The following is a 16,776-nucleotide window of genomic DNA, read 5'->3' as shown; positions in this document are numbered from 1 at the left end:
AAAAAAGAAAAATGGAACAACAACATCATACGTATAGAAAATATTTAAGATTGAATGTACTTTTTCAGAAAGATCGACATGTTATGTTTTACATGTAGAATATTTTTGTTAGATTGATCAAAACATTCGTCGCGTCTTGTTATTTTCGTAAAGAGAAATACGAAATTTAACGCAAAGTTATATAATGCGCTTTCAGATGAAAGAGTTTTATTTTTACCAAAGATATAATGTAACAATACATATATATGTATGTGTGTGTATATATATACTACACATGTGTACACACATTCGTTGTAAAGTGTATAACAAGAAACTACGTTCCGAGCATCGAGTCGAGCTACCATCGTCCGACTAATATCGGATATTACTACTTGTTATGAAATAATCGCCCAAGGATACATGTCCTTAGATTTATTACCGCGTATTAATTTATTTATTTAAAATAACGTGTTGTAAAAGTAATAAAAAGATAATAAAAGATAATAAAAAGAAAAGTTTTATTTCAAACTTGGCATTCTGCTGCATTTTCTTTATTAGAAATAACAATGACCGATAAAGTAATAAAAAGATCGTAATAAATTGTTTTGTGCGGTTGTTAAATTTTGTGAAGCAAAACCGCAACGCAATTTTCCGTTCGGTCGAAAGTACATTTCTTTTTTGTCGCAATGTGTTACCGTTGCGTCATTTGCGATAATAACACAGCGCGTAATCGCGCTTTTCTTCGCGCTTTTCTCTCTCTCTCTCTTTCGCGCGCGCGGCATATAAGATTACAAAAAGTAATCCGGAGACTTTCCAGACTCGCATCCAAAGAATATTATTGGCGATCTGTCGATCGGAGAGGTGAGCTTATATTGATTGCATTTTACTCGAGTCCGACATAGAGGAAATTGAATATTTTTCCGACACACTCGCGCGCTTCGTCCTCCGCCGAGATTACGCTCTTACACAGATGTATTTGCGGTGCGTGTGCGTTTGATCGGTTTATTCGCCAATAAACAGTAAACCTTAAAAAGCGACAATAATAAAAAGACGCGAACTTTGATCGAGCGCGAAAATAGAAGCGCGTAATTGTAGAATAAATTCTTTGTATCTCTCGGAATAATCGAGCTCATATTTTTGGTTGATTTTGTGATAAACGCCCACCACAAAATCTCTCTTTCACAGCTTGAGCTTTTGTGACTCAAACCGCTTGCTGCTCGTAAGCTCGAAGACGCGCGAGAGGGCCTCAATCTCAAAAGCGACAATTTATGACATTATGTGTATATATATATATATGTATACCATCTGAATGGTCCGCGTTTAGCAAAAACCTGAATGGCAACGAAAGGACTGTGAATATCTTGAAAGTTACAAATTGGCTTGCAAATTCCGAGCACCATTGTTATACGCGGTCTAATAATTGAATTTGCGAACACAAAATTATATGTGTTGTATAACGAAATACGTATTTTTAATAGAATCTTACCGGTTACCACTCGCAGATGTTTGCCACCGAGAGTGGAGGCGTCCGTCGTCAGCAGAGACAACGGCGTCGACGAACTGTCCAAAACATCGATGCGTGACAGATCGACGCCGCGACGATCGCAGACCGGGGTCAGCAGATCTCTGTAATAAACGATATAGCGAGAATATATAAATAAAAGAAACCACGTATCCTCGTAATTTTCAATCTCCAACAGTGAGAATTAGAATTAAGTAGAGATTAGAAAACAAAACAATTGAACTCGAATGCAATTGTGTAAGCGCGGATAAATTGGATCAAAAGAAGGATGGTAGAGAAAATGAGCATTTTTGGTTCCGCGTGGAAATGAAAAATTCATGCAGTACAAAAAATGTCATTATCACTTTGCCGAAAAACGAATGGGAAAGCTGTCAAAAATGAATGCAAACACGTGGATACGATAGCGATCGAACATATTTTTATTTCTTTGAGTGATACTCTTAACGGTCCTGCATGAATTTCTCATTTCCAGGCGAGGCCAAAAATGGCCATTTTCTATCGTCCTTCCTTTTTTTCCCACGCGTGTTGCTGAATCACGTGACCTTTCTCGCTTGTGATTCGTGCGCGATGCGATCACGCGACAGGCGCGCACCGAGAACGATTGAGCGGCGAGTCGAAATTTCACGATCTTCTTTCTTTCATTGCGCGAATTATTGTTTAACGCAAGATAATAAAAAAATGATTTTCTGATAGTCGCGATTTTATTCTCACGGCGACACTGACGTGCGAAACAGTAAAGATAAATGCTGTCGGGTTCGCTTACATCAAGAAAATACCTCTCGTAGCGGGCAGAAAGACTTCGCGATCGAAGGATGTTGCGGCGTCGTCACCTACCTCGAAACTGACGCTGAAGTACTCGTTGCTAGATGCCTATAATCAAAATGAGAAGAACTTCATTAATTTTATCTTTCTCGCTGCAAGAAATCTCTTGATGCTTGAAAAACGTAATTAAAAACGTTGAAATATTAAAAATTTCATATCGAGATCTCTTGGAAATTCTGTTAAACTGTTCGTCGCTTTAATCTGGCGGGATTTCGTGGAATAATACGGCTTGAAACTAATATAAAAAAATTCGCAAATAAATATTTTCTTATATATTTTATACATTCTTATATATTTTGTACAAATTTTATTTTTAATCATATACATATCGGAGTGTGTGCGCGTCGGAAAAGTTCGGATAGAATATTAATCACTTTACTCTCTCTCTCTCTCTCTCTTGGCACAAAAATTACGGCGTATCACTATAAATTAAACTTGATTATTTTTAGATACACCTTGTAGATGTCTGCGCTGCGAAGGCAGTCAGTAACTTTGCTGTTTCACGTTTGCATAATATCGATCCGGTTTTTGGTATAGTCGACGGCAGCACCCTCTCCGTCCGGGATTCGTAATTCATCGACCCTTTCCCAAAGTACAGATAAATACTTGCGAAAGTACGTGACAATAATACGGACTGTGTGCGCGCGTGCAAATGGTTAATAAAAATTCCTTCGTCGCAGTCTATAAAAAGCAAAGAATATAAACGTGTTTCATTTACGTTTCGCCCATTGTTCCTATCAATCTCTCCTTATAACGATTTCTCTTTATTTCACAGCCTACATTTGTTACGTCCAACTCAAATTCGCAGAAACAGCAGACGTTTCTCCTATTATCTCGGTCGTGAAAATAAATTAAATAAATTCTAATATTAACCCTAATCTTGCAAACGTTTTTTTTTTTTTTGCCTTTTTTTATGTATCCCGTAAACCCTGGACATTCGTGTCCAACGCACTGTTTTTATTGGTTAAAAAACGTTGCAAAAATTCTATGAAAATTCATGAAGATTTATTCGACATTCTATATTAAGAAAATAACATTAGTTTTGATATATTTTTGTATTTTTAGAAATTTTTTCACTAAGTAGTTAATAAGATTTTCAAGATTCGCTCGGACATTAATGTGTCCGGGAGAATTTACAGGATTAAGATTAACATATATATGACACAACATATATATGCAATCATCATGTACAATATATTTATTAAGAACAAACAAGAGCGATGTATGTATGAGTGTTGATTTTTAGTTAGAAAAACAAATTGCTCCTCTAAGGCGTATCAAATATTTTCTGTTTACTAGGATGTGCGCAGTTGCGGGGCTTAATTTATATTATATATTATATATAGTTTTTTTTTTTACTACAATTGCATTATGATTATCTCGATTCAAGATAGCGAAACTTTTTTTTTTGTTTTCTTGAGAGTCTTTCAGACACAAATTGGCTGTTATCTAATAAAAGCGCACGTGACAGAAATATAAGGATGTTCTTATCGAGGTTAAAAAAGATGTAGAGCACGGGAAGGCATAATTATATAAGCGGAATTTGACAAGTTCTTATCATATATTATTGCTGAACATGATATGAATAAAAACTAGAAACATATACATATTTTTATTTATTTTTGTTTTTGTAAAAAGAGCACAAGAGTTTTGCAAAACCGTATAGGATTATTACGCGACGAAAATATCGTGAAATAAAAATAGAACGCGATATTCAGTTGTCAAAACGCTTAATTAATATATTTTGTATTTATATTTGTTATATTTATTATATATATGTTTTGTATATTTAATAGATTTTATTGTGAAATTCGGCAACAAAATGTGTTTCGTGCTCGGCTTATATATGATTCTATATCTGATACATCTTGATTGATTACATGTTCGTTCTGTCGTAAAAAAAAATACGTACAAGAATCGCTATTCATGTTACTCTACGTCACGATAAAGCGACGTGCGAAAATAGTTGAAAATAATCCAAATCAACATCTACCTACGCTCGTGTTCACTTACATTTTAGCAAAAAATACGTATAGTTGTATGTGTATGTATGTGTGTGTACACAAAAGCCTCACGTATGACTTTTATCTTCTCGCTCTTATCAATCATATTTATACTGATCTCGCGTTTTTCAGGAATAATAAAGGTTTCAGTAACTTTACGTTGTCGTTATAGCAAACAATAAAGAATTTCATATTTTTTACGCGAATATAGAATGTATCAACTTTTTTTTTATGATAATTTTTTTTTTCAAAAACAAGAAAATCCTCCATCTAACGAGTTGGAAACAATTATCATTTTAACACTGTTCTTATAATGTGTTATTATATTTATAGAACTTTAAGTAATATTAAAAACCGATAAAAGCAATTAACAACTACATTTGCATGATCATCTGTGCGCGGTAATTCATTAAGATTACTTGACGAGATAATGCAGGCAAAAGTATGTTAACCGCCATGAAAGAAATGAAAAAGTGTTGATTAAGGCGATAAAAACAAACGTCGATCAGTAGTACAGATATATATTGTAAACGTTTTCTGCACTCTTTTCTTTTTTTTTTTTTTGTTTATCTTACGTCTCGCTCGCGNAAATTGTCGTCGACGTAAGAAAAAAAATTAGTCTCGCCGTCACTTTTCACGAAGGCGAAGAAATAATAGCGTCTATTATTTCCTCACGTACCGATATCTTTCCTCTTTTTATACGTATATTTTCTTTCCATTGTTATTGTTCTTATTCTTATTATTATTATTATTAAGATCTAAGTGGCTTATCAAATACTCGTTATTTATTTATGATAATTCGTATTATTTTGACAGGCATCTCATAGATTTCTGAACACGGTGCATAATGAAATGGATCATTGACGGATCATTGCAATTGATTGCAATTTCATGTTACACATTCGATCTGCTTCGAGCGTGCAGTGAATAACATCGAATGTCCATTTGGAATATAGCGGAGATTACACCTTGAAATAAGTTTTGAAACATTTTATATAGAAATCGCGTCTCTCACATCGAAGTACATACATTTCAATATCGCGAAAAGTCGGATTTTGTTTTTTTTGTTTTTTTTGTTTTTTTCGGTTTTATTCGACACACCATTTGCTCACTGTCAATAACAAATAGTAAACTTTTTAAATCCCATTTAACACACACGCGTGTTTCACTGCAATAACAATTTTAATCAATTCACGTACATACAGTCGCCGCGGTGGCGAAGTTCGTAACGCGATTATTATTTATATCTACTCGAAATATGTTTGTATCGTTTCAATGAAAAACAAAATATGAAAATATCTATTCGGTAGATCGCGACACATTTTACGATCGAACACACTTCTCAATCGGTTTCGCGCTCGTTTTTAGACATATCGGAGAAGAGAGATACATACACATCTCTCTCTCTCTCTCTCTCTCTCTCTCTCTAATCTCTCGCGGAAGAAACGAAAGAACACACGTATATTTTTATTTTCCCTCGAATGTTGCGCTAACTCAGCAAACGAGAGAGGATGTAAAGAAAGAGAGCTCTCCGTTTTGAATTTCTCAAATAAAGAAGAAATTTTCTCTCTTACTTACGTTACATTGGATTTTTCGTGAACACGCGATTGCTTGCAACTCGTTCCCGTTCACCGAATGCAATATTCATCTGTCGTTTCTCTAGAACAGTCAGATGTGCCGCGCCGAATATATACACGTTTCGTGTCGCGCCACAAGATATGATTTGATCTTGCGTGTACGTACACGTGTTTTGCGTGACAATATTTTTTTTTTCTTTTCTCAAATAGTGTGTTTTTAAGTTCTTTAATGAAACATATTTATATTTGAAAATCTCGAAAGATAATCGTCTTCACGATAAAAGCTTTTAAGCTCGACCAACAATTATGCTCGCGCAGGAACTCGCGCGCGACAGTTAAGACGATTAACACGTTTGTTTTCTCCGTTATTAACACCAAGGGACAACTTTATAAAACACATATTGTTGTTATAATATATTATATTACCTGAGATCGAGAAAGTTTGCGTTTAGCGCCGTTGGAACTCTCGACAGGCGTCACATGACCGGGCGCAAGAAATCGAATCCGATTGCTCTCCACGCTATGGGGATAATGCTGTAGCTGCGGTCGTTGCTGATGATGGTGCAGGTGATGGGCTTGCTGTTGAGAGGACTTGCCCTCCGCATAATGCTCACCTCTGTTTAACATGCTATTGCTCAGAGCGTCTAATTGGGTCAACGACCTCGAACGCACCTGCAATAACAAAAAGGCGTTGTGTGAGAAAACAAAAAGGATAACAATTTCTTCCCTCCAAAAAAAGAAAAAAAAAAGAGAAGATAGTGAAGGGGAATCGAGAAAACCGGAATAAAAATTGACAAAATGATCAACTCACGGTTAGAACACGGAAATGAAAAATTCTGACCTTCACGAATTCTCGGTCCCCGGACGTTTTCTCCGACATTGCGGAAAACCACACTTTTGCGGGCGCAAAATGAAGGTCGCAATTAAAGAGAAAATGACGGCGACCCGGACTAATTGGATCGGCTAAGGGATGAGATTTCGCGCTCGTAAATTCGGTTATAAAAGATGCCCGCAACCTCACAAGTTAAATCGACGAGCTGCATCAACTCGACGCGACTCGTCGATAATTCTCCATTACATGCACGAACAGAGTTTGTGGCTTTTCGCAATACGCCGATCCGGTCTGGGCTTGTCGTCAGAATTCAACCGAGCAATTATGCCCCCCCCCCCGTCGCAATTATATAATCAGAAGAATAACGTATTATCAATACTTCTTACAAAACAAAAAAACTTTGCATTTTTCACAATGTTCGATCGTTTCAAATTGCTGTCAATAGAGTCAACGCGCTCAAAACTTCGTTGATTGAAGCTTGAAAAATTAAAAATCCGCTAATTACACGAGTCAATGAAAATTCTTTTCAACGGCGCGCTCCCGCCCGTTCATTTCCCGCGATAGTCCAAAGTTTCGTCACTTGTTTTCGTCTCCTAAAACTTTACGGATGAAAAGTTCTTCATCTTCAATCACCTCTAATATAATTTCCTCCAGAAACAATGTTCCCTTCCAAGTACTGTAAAATTTCCCTATAACTCGGGCGCGTATTTTCATCTACGGAAATCACAACACACACACATTGCTCGTAGTGACGTGATTGGGGACGAAAAGATGGCGAGAAGAGAACGCTAAGCTTTTCCGAACGAAACTTTCTCGTAGTTGTCATCCTTTCGCTTTTAATTGCCCAGTCGTTCGTCGCGACGACGATCGCGCAGAACAAACTTTGTTCTGCTCCCTCCGACACCCGCCCGACCCGCTGAAATTGACTATTAACAGCAGTTCGCCATTTACTGTCCTCATCCCGCACACATTGTGATCCCCCTTTCGATCCCTTTCTCTCATTTTGACGCTGCCTTTTCGTGTAATTTCCTTGTTGCCTCCATTTTCGCCCGGAGCTTCGCTCTGCTGTGTACACTCTTCTTCCTTTGCTTTATATTTGGCGCATGACATAAAATCGTTAATATTAATTGTTATACGTTATCCCAGCTGCGGATTAAATTACGCTCTTCTTCGAATGGAATATTTTGTGTTCTTTGAAGAGGGAGAAAAAAAAAGCCGCTCCCGGCGGTTTGTTTATTTATTTTTTCACCATTCGCAATCTGCGCGTTTTCACGTATATCGCATTAAATTCTCACACACGTTGCTAAAATGGATTATGTTATTTATATAAAAATATATACGTACAACACATTATTGTTCGGTAATAATAGAGCGAGAGAGTAAACCATTTAAGCGTCAGCTATAGATCGTTCAAAGTTCATATCGTCCTAGGTTGTATAAACATCCAATGCTTCGGCAGATCGTAATAGGCAGCCGAGCCTCTATTCATATGCTAAATTTTCGTGTCCCAGTACGTAGTATATATAGCCAAGAGCTATTGAAATATTTGCTACGTAAAAGCATTTAATAACTTTCAAAATATAATGTTAACATTTACATAATGCAATTGCGCGGACGCGCGTTATTAGATAGACAGGCAGGTAGTACTAGGTAGGGGTTTTTCGTTGCGCGAAACACACATAATTAAATGGCGATCTCTGCTATTTTGCTTGACTTTACAATCCGTTTTACACGCCAAGTATTTCCCGCGTGCGATGTGTGTGCACGAGGAGTTCCGATATCACAAAAAAAGATACGCGATACATGTAACTCGCTTTGCGGTGGAAATATTATGTAGTTTTTTTTTTTTTTTCGAGTTTCAAAAAACTGCGAAACCAGCCGTGTGTGACATTCTGTCTCCGTGACGGCTTTTTTGATCATCGATATATATATATATGCGTGATAAAACATTTTATTATCTCACGTTGAACACAGAGAGAGAGAGATACTAAAAACTCTTCCGATCGAGAGACCTTGGCTTGACAGTGCAATTTTTGATTCGTGTTGGATATGCTCGTAGTATTCTCATATGTCGCGTGTAACATTGATTCTCGTTTGAGCATCCGTTTTCATATAGCAGTAGATGAGAACGTTATAAGCTGTTGGCGCTCGGTATAACAATATCGAGCTTCATCCCGCCGCGCACGGAAAGCTTTATAACAAACGAAAATACAATTTCAAGGTTCTCGTGTCCCCCGCAGCTGCATCGACTTTCACAAATTGGGCACGCTGCAAAATGATCCGATTATGGTAACTGTTTTGCGACGAAAAGGTATCCGACTTGGGAAGATTGAGATCTATTCTTTTTTTTTTTTTCTTACAACGTTCGTCGTATTTTTTCCTTCGCTCATCAATTGCGAAATGAAGACGAAGAGAACGAGATTAAAAAAAAAAAAGAGAGAGAGAGAAAAAAAAACAAATTTATTCAAGGGGAGCTTTTTCTTCCTGTTAATTAAAGCAACATAGCGAGTTTAATTAGTCAGCATTAAAACGTCTTGGTAAACACATAGTTCAGAAAATTGAGAGAAAGCGCAAACTTACTCGGCAACTAATTTCAATTAATAATTAATCAGAGACGAAAGAACTTTTGCCACGCGAGTCATTTTACATTTTTTATCCGTTTAAGTATATCGATAGGATGCGTTATTTACTTCTTTGTACTTGTTTTCCGCTATCTTGGAATATATTTCAGGAAATTTCTCTCTCTCTCTCTCTCTCTCTCTCTCTCTTTATCTGTCCTAGAGTATTACAAGTATTTACGTGTTATCGAAGTTGCAGCGCGAAGCACAGCAGTAAAGCAAACTATTGCATAAGTGGGGAGCAATTGTGAGAAAGGGGGTCTTAAGACAAGAAGCTTAGGGCTATATTTCGACAACTGTGAGTCTTACGCTGTGAGTACAAAATACGTTCGCCGTTAGACGGGCAGGTACGCTGCAGTTGCGAAAACTCGTTAACTCCATTACACGAGCAGACGAGGAGGCGGAGAAACGTGTATTTAATCTCATAATCGGCGAGTTAATATATCAAAGCGCAAACTGGCGCTTCACCAAATTAAACCGCATTTTGTGACATAATCATGACGAAGTATCCCACAGACGATTATGACATTGAGAATTGTCGTCGCAGGAAAGAGTGGGGCTCGCGAACATGTATATTTAATTTGTCTTTACAAAGTGTCTCGTTCGGATTTACGTTAAAAACTGACTGACGTAGTTTTGCGTCAAAAAAAAAAAAAAAAAAAAAAATGCGGCAATTGTCGAGGCCTCGTGATTAAAACGAGTCAGTTCGTCGTCGAATGTGTATAATCATCCGCCGCCGGTCGGCATCGCACCATCAATTCCCGGGGCTAAAAAACCTTTCCGATCCACGCCTCTTATTTACACTCGCCCATATTTCGCTACCCATCAATCTCTCTCGCAAAAACGCTTTCATTGTCGAATATAAGACAGTCACTTGATGCTGATATATATTCACCTTTCTCCCCGAACTCTGAGCCGAGAACTTCCTTTTTAGTTTCACATTACACAACTTGACAATGAATCAACGAGAATTTTTATTGTCGTTGTTCATAACTGTCAGGGCGCGTGCGCGCAAACACACACACACACACACACACAATACACACGAGCTACATGTTTAATTAAAATACAACGGAGTTGTATCGAAGATAACGAGTGTCTTTTATTTATTTCGATCATTTGTTTTCGATTATGTTTTTTACTTAATTTCGCATTCGCTAGAGTAAACATAGTTCGTGCAATAACTCGCGAATTATTTCTAGTTTTGAAATAACACGCTGTTAATTATTTATTACAACGGCGTGAATATATTATATATTCTTGCGAAACAGTTTTTTTCACAATTCAGACGAAGATAAAATTAGAGATAAAATTCTGGTAAAATACGTTCTAAAAAAAAATGCGCGATGAAGAGAAAGAGAGAGAGAGAGAGAGAGAGAGAGAGAGAGAGAGAGAGAGAGAGAGAAAAAAAGATTATTTTGTTTCAGAAAGATCCATTATGCGTGACAGCACGCATAAGGTAAACTCGACCGCATTAAGCCACGCGTACGTATATCTTGTTACATTAAATACAGCAATATCACGTGACGAGATCTACGAAATTTCATTTGGAACGCTATCAAATCGTTTTCGCGAACAATCAAATTGATTTGAAAGTGTGGAGAAGTTACCATGCGAAATTGGAATTGCACACAACTATTTTGCGTGTGTGCGCGTAGAGATACGCAGTTCGTACAATAAAAAAACGTCCCTATTATATAAAAAGTTATTTAATTTACATTAATTTGAAAAGAAAGAAAAATATAAACAATAATAATAACACAGTGGTAAGTAATAATATTAATTACTCTCTATGGAAATTTGTTTATATAGATAATCGAACAAAAATTCACATATACATATCTCGAGAACGGATCGACTGCCTCTAAGTCTGTTTGAATATAACTTGAAGGGTTTCGAAGGCTTCGGAGCAATTTAATTTTCATAATCTTGAAATTCGGACCCTACATTTATAGTGATCGATGGTACGATCGCATCTACACACAAATATCGATTTCGGACTATATATATACACATATACGTGTATAGACGCGCGGCATTAGCCAAGGCAGGGGTAAGAGGGGTATGATTTTAGTCTCAAGAAGGATAGGAAAGTAGAGGAATCGGCCCGGTTCGGTCGGGCTCGGTAACATTCGGCCTCTTCATACCTATATTTGTGAACTTTGTCTGTGTGAATATAACGTCGTTCCGCAAATTCAGGGTTGCTCGGCGCGTTGAGTTTACATCAGCGATTCTCACTCTTCTTTGCCTTGTAAACATATTCGATCATTTATCTCTTCTTGCGTCGCGAATTTCTATAGAAATTATTATCTGGCTGTTTACAAAAAAAAAAATACTGCTATGTAAATAAATTTTTATTATTTAATCTTCGATGTTGGAAAAAAATATTTCAAAACAAGCGCGCGCGCGAGAGACAATTTTTGTGATTTTCGAATTATCCCTCGCGAAAATCGCGAAAAACATTCACCCTCACGTAAAATCGAATCGTATTCCGAGCTGCGCCAACGAAATTGCCATTGTGATTCCCCTCCTCTCTTTCTCTCTCTCTCTCTCTCTTTTCTCTTATCGTCACTGTCTACACGTTTCCGAGTAAAAAAGCTCTGTCTACATGAAAGCTCTACATGCCTGTACGTACAAATATCTTTTTTTTTTTTTGCAGCTTACAGGGGTTGCATTGTCAGAAGGCGAATTATCGAATGCAGCTGTTACATCAGACGAAAGGTCACGGTGCGAACAGTGCTAATCGATTAGCGGGCACAGCGAAGTTATATCGCGCGCCGCCGAGTCAGGCCTATTCACCCGTGCCTAACAAAAAAAAAAAAAAAAAAGAAGAAATTGAGTAGCCGCGTCAAAGCGTTAGATTATAGACCACGTTGGCATTGTTTGACCAGAAAGATCAATTGATTCAGACTCATTCAGGCATGATTGATTGATAAATTCAGGTAGGAGTAGATATAAATGCGCGTGTGTGTGCGTGTGTGTGTGTGTGTGTGTATTATAGTGGTGTGAAGACGAGATAACTCATAGTCCTGTGTGTGATATCGCCAGAATTTCCAAAATCTCACTGGATCAATAAATCTTATACTCGGCGAAAGTATAAGACGCGCGCGCGTCGCGTAACTGGAGGGTATATCTATCTGAAAATAAAAAAAAAATAAGAGAAAGATAACAAACTAAAGTCTTATAAATAGAATTGGCAAATACTGTTGCGCGCACGCCGCGTTGATATTGTCGCGCGAAAATACACAATATATATATATATATATATACGGTCTTTAAAATTCTAAAACACAATCTAATAAAATTCTCGGGAAAATCGGAAATCTACGCGGAAGGATCTGCTTCGCGATGAGACAATTTAATCGACAACAAAGCGCAATCAATGACAAAACGTCCTCGTGTCTCGTCGACGCGTGGTCCCCCGTTCGACGAATAATGCACTTCTCGGTCGATGTAATTGCGAAGATGACTATAATGGATGGCAGCTCCGCGCAATAATACTCGTTGCGCACCGGGGATATTGGAGGATTAATGATTATAATTTATACCGGGTGCTACATACTCCAGACGCAAGTTAATCTTTAAACGATACACACTAATGGCGCAAAGCGGCTATAAACTTCCTGACCGTAATTTGTGTGTATTTACCTTATCCTCTTTCCCGAGTGAAACTGACAATATATTACGCCCGTGTGATATAAATGTCATAATTAAAGAAATATTGTATGCAACCTTGCTATATTTCTGTGTGAGAGATTTTTGCAGACAATATTTCGTAACAAAATATTCAGTGGAAATAAATTATTGATCAATAGGTATGCGTAAAAACGCGTAAACAAATTGTTTGCAATGTAAAAAAATCTAATTTTCCGTATACACGTATTTTGTGTGCGACGAAATTAGCGCGAAGAAGAGACATCTTCCGTGTCTCGATTAACCGGATTATTCTTGAAAGTCGAGTGTAGATCTTCCACATCTCTCTTATGTTCGCGAAGCTAATTATATCAGATCTTTTCATTAAAACGTCTTGATTAATTTCGCACGCGGAAAGTTTTAAAACTCTTTGTCTCTCTCTCTCTCTCTCTCTCTCTCTTTGATATATGCGCGTGTGTGTGATTTACACACATACATTGTCTCGATTTCAAATTGCAGAATTAATTTTTAATTATGTTTCTATTGGCTACGTAAAAATAATTGTAATACTATATTGATATTAAATATTTTTCAAGTGTGTAGGATCAAAACAAATTACAGTAAAACGATATTTCTGCATATTAAATTCCATCACACGCGGTTTCCGGTTTAATTTCGCATTTTGCAAGAGAAGAATGTTCGATAAAAAAAAAAAAAAAAAATCTCTCTTTCTCTCTCAGCAAGAGAAGAATCATCGATAGACTTTTTTTTGTTTTCGTCTAACTAATGCGAACTAGCGATATGTAATATGAGTACATTCAGTGTGCACATTTACCTGAACGCGACCCATCGGCGGCGAAACCACCAGGAAGATCCTCATGGCGGCTTTGAGGAAGTCGTCCTGATTGCGACTCGTCGTGTCCTGCAGACCGGCCTCGGATACGTTAGAATTATTCTGCGCGGGTTTCCGACGCACTTTCCGCCTTATGCTTCCGACCAATTTTCGCCAATCCTGTTCATTGCTACCGGACGAGGACACCGTCGTCGTACCGGTGCTACTACCTCCTGCGCTCCCGTAATTAGTCACGTCTTGCTGACTTGTCGGCGAGGACATCGACGACGATTTCCTTAGGGGGTTTAAGTCGCAACTGGACTGTCGACTTGGAATACCGCGGACTGGAAGAGTCCCGGGTATCGGCATTGTTGCATTGCCACTTCCCAGTTGTTGTCCAGCTACGACACCGGACGTGCCAGGACTCATAGTGTCTTCACCACTATTGCCGCAGCTACCGATGGGTCCACCGGGTCCATTTCCTCCGCCTTCACGGCCGTATGAGTCAATAGCGCAAGCCGATCGTCCGACTCTACTGCCGCTGCTCGATCGACGTACAAAGCTGCGTACAAGACCTCTCTTGCGCGTCGTTGATCCTTCCTCCATGCGCTTTGTGGTCTCGCGATTACTTTACGACTTCAGAAAAAAACAAGCTCGACAACTATTGTTCTTCTTTTTCTTCCTTTTTTTTTTTTTTTTTTGTGAAAAGTGAAGAGAACTATACTACGATTGATTGATAGTCAGAGAAGAGCCGGCGATTGAGAATTAACAAAGCATAGTTTTGTTGAGCAAATATTTCACGGAAGAACGTTTCGCCTCTCACGTTGAATTTCGCCGTCGTACATTACATTAGCCGAGCTATTATTCATCGTTCATTCGCTCGAAGCGTAAGCGCGCTTTGACGGAACGACACGTTCACACCTTAAATAAAAGGTTGCGTTGAATGTACGTGACAGGTGATCGCCCAAGTATCGCGATAGCGGCCTGGCGAATTGATTTCCAGTTATCGGCAGTTTGTCAGCAAGTAATCTTCCTGCGCGCTCTATATGTGTTTTCAGTGATGTGTGTTCGTGATTCTGAACAACAACGTGATTTCTTTCAGCGAAATAATTTTTTTTTTTTTTAAACTGTTTTTTTTTTGTTTTGAGTAAATTGTTGTAAAATGTTTTTCAGTTGTGACGTATATTTCGTAAGCATCAATCGGTGAGGAATCAATTTTCGAACGAAAATCCGTCCTCGTTCGGATATAAATCTACGATTATATCTGCGTCACTGCTTGATATTTAAAAGTTTATTATTGTCGATAAAATCATCTTTTTTTCACATATACAACATGAGACAAAAGTTATTTTAGATTTATTGCGTGTAATAGTCGTTTCGTATCCTATATATACATATATAGTATATATATATATATATGTATATATATAGTCAAGAATTCGTAATTTGATTTAATTGATTAAGAACAGAAACTGTTCTTCAGTCAGTGACTTTCTATTTGAGAATAGAACACTTCGCAGAGTTTCTGTCCGTTACGGGTCCGTGAATTCGCCTCGCGTTAATCTCGGCCGAAACCAACGAAACACGTAGACTGATAGTTCCGTTACGGATATTACTTTGCTCGACATGTCGAGATATTTGCAAAGGGATACACACACACATATAACGCCCTCGAAAATTCGAGAGAGAGAGAGAGATAGTGAAATCCGGATTACACTGCGCACTTGGTTTCGTTCGCGCGCGATTTTGATCACGTTATCCCGTCGTGCCGGCACGCACGGATACGGGCGAGTTTAACAGTTTACAACGGCGTTACAACTTTAATTAGAATTTTGTTCGTGAAAACTGGCGGAGCTGGTGCAGCGCCGTTTTCGAAGGATTGAATTATAGTCTTGGTGGAAAATTCTCGCTTGAAAGAAATTTGTATATATTCGTCGTTTTCCCTCTCTCACCAACCAGCGAAGAAGCTTTGAACTGCATTATGAGCCGGAATTAACGCAAACTTCGCGCGGCAGCGAGTTGCAAAATATCGACTCGAAGAAACCCGGAGAAAAGCCCGGCGTTGCTTTTGAGCTCGTTAATGGCACGAATCGGGCGTTCACGTATCTCGAAGGGCTCGTGAGGCAGCGGAGCGTTATCCTTCGAATGATCGATCAGCGTTTCAAGGTTCATCGTCGGAGAAATAACTTGGCGCGATCCTTCAGATTCTTCCATCGAGAAGTCGTTTGAAAACCGACCTTTTTTTTTTTTTTTTCCTCACAATTATCGTCGATATTCACTCTTCTTAATCGCGCGAATTTCGCGATCAATTAATGCGCTTTTCTTCGATCTCTCTTTCTCTTCTCTTATTCACATTGATGTTCCTCGTGATTTTTCCTCGGATAGAGCACTTGGATTTTTCTTTTTGTTACTTCGACAACCCGCGCCGTAATGCCCGGTATCTGCGTAACGAATCGATCGTATCTATTAAGGAAGTTTTTATTACTAACAGAATATAGAGTGCGCGCGCGCCTGATGCACGACGTGTGTGTGCGTGTGTGTCTGTGTGTTTGTGGAAGTACAATAATGGCAGAATGAGAATCGAAGCATCGCGAGGAGAAAAATAGAATGTCTATTTTTGCGTTTTTAATTTGTTAACGATGATTTTTATATTTCGCTACGTTTTGCGTATTGTACGCACATCACGTGAGCACGTGAAAACGAATCGAAAACAAGAAAAAAAATTATTTTCTCTCCGAACGTTTTAATGGTACAAAAAATTCGAAACTTCGAGCAAACATTGTACCCACTCGAGAAAAAAAAGGGGATAAAGGAACAGGCGGTTCTCTGCTTCGAATACAATGTAATTTGAAATTCAAACACCGGAGAGTGATCCCACCGCCGCGCCGCCGTCGCTCTCTCGTTTCTCAGACAACACCGGGGAGAAAGAGGTGCCACTTGTATGGACTAATTAATCGA

The 16,776-nt window shown here is 38.3% G+C and overlaps 1 protein-coding gene across 6 annotated transcripts in view; it reads right to left on the bottom strand.

Moving 5' to 3' along the window:
* The window catches only part of LOC109864067 (pleckstrin homology domain-containing family G member 5), a 40,794-nt gene that overhangs the window by 6,682 nt on the left and 17,336 nt on the right, over positions 1-16,776 (bottom strand). For 5 of the 6 annotated variants that reach the window (XR_002251399.1, XR_002251400.1, XR_002251401.1 and 2 more), the window contains 3 exons: positions 6,330-6,575; positions 2,265-2,371; positions 1,466-1,605 (listed from right to left, as the gene is read on the bottom strand). Coding sequence is in view for 1 of the 6 variants with exons in the window: in XM_020444912.1 (XP_020300501.1) it covers positions 1,466-1,605; positions 2,265-2,371; positions 6,330-6,575 (493 nt within the window). In the remaining 5 variants the exon portion in view is untranslated. Of the gene's footprint in view, positions 1-1,465; positions 1,606-2,264; positions 2,372-6,329; positions 6,576-13,821; positions 14,455-16,776 lie in introns of all 6 variants that reach the window. The other variant, XR_002251403.1, reaches the window with a different exon arrangement.

The sequence above is a fragment of the Pseudomyrmex gracilis genome, unplaced genomic scaffold (assembly GCF_002006095.1).
Source record: "Pseudomyrmex gracilis isolate BER0280 unplaced genomic scaffold, ASM200609v1 scaffold_17, whole genome shotgun sequence".
In the NCBI taxonomy this organism is placed as follows: Eukaryota; Metazoa; Arthropoda; class Insecta; order Hymenoptera; family Formicidae; genus Pseudomyrmex; species Pseudomyrmex gracilis.
The sequence above is the reverse complement of the archived record's forward strand: the minus strand, read 5'-3'. Positions and strand labels throughout refer to the sequence as shown.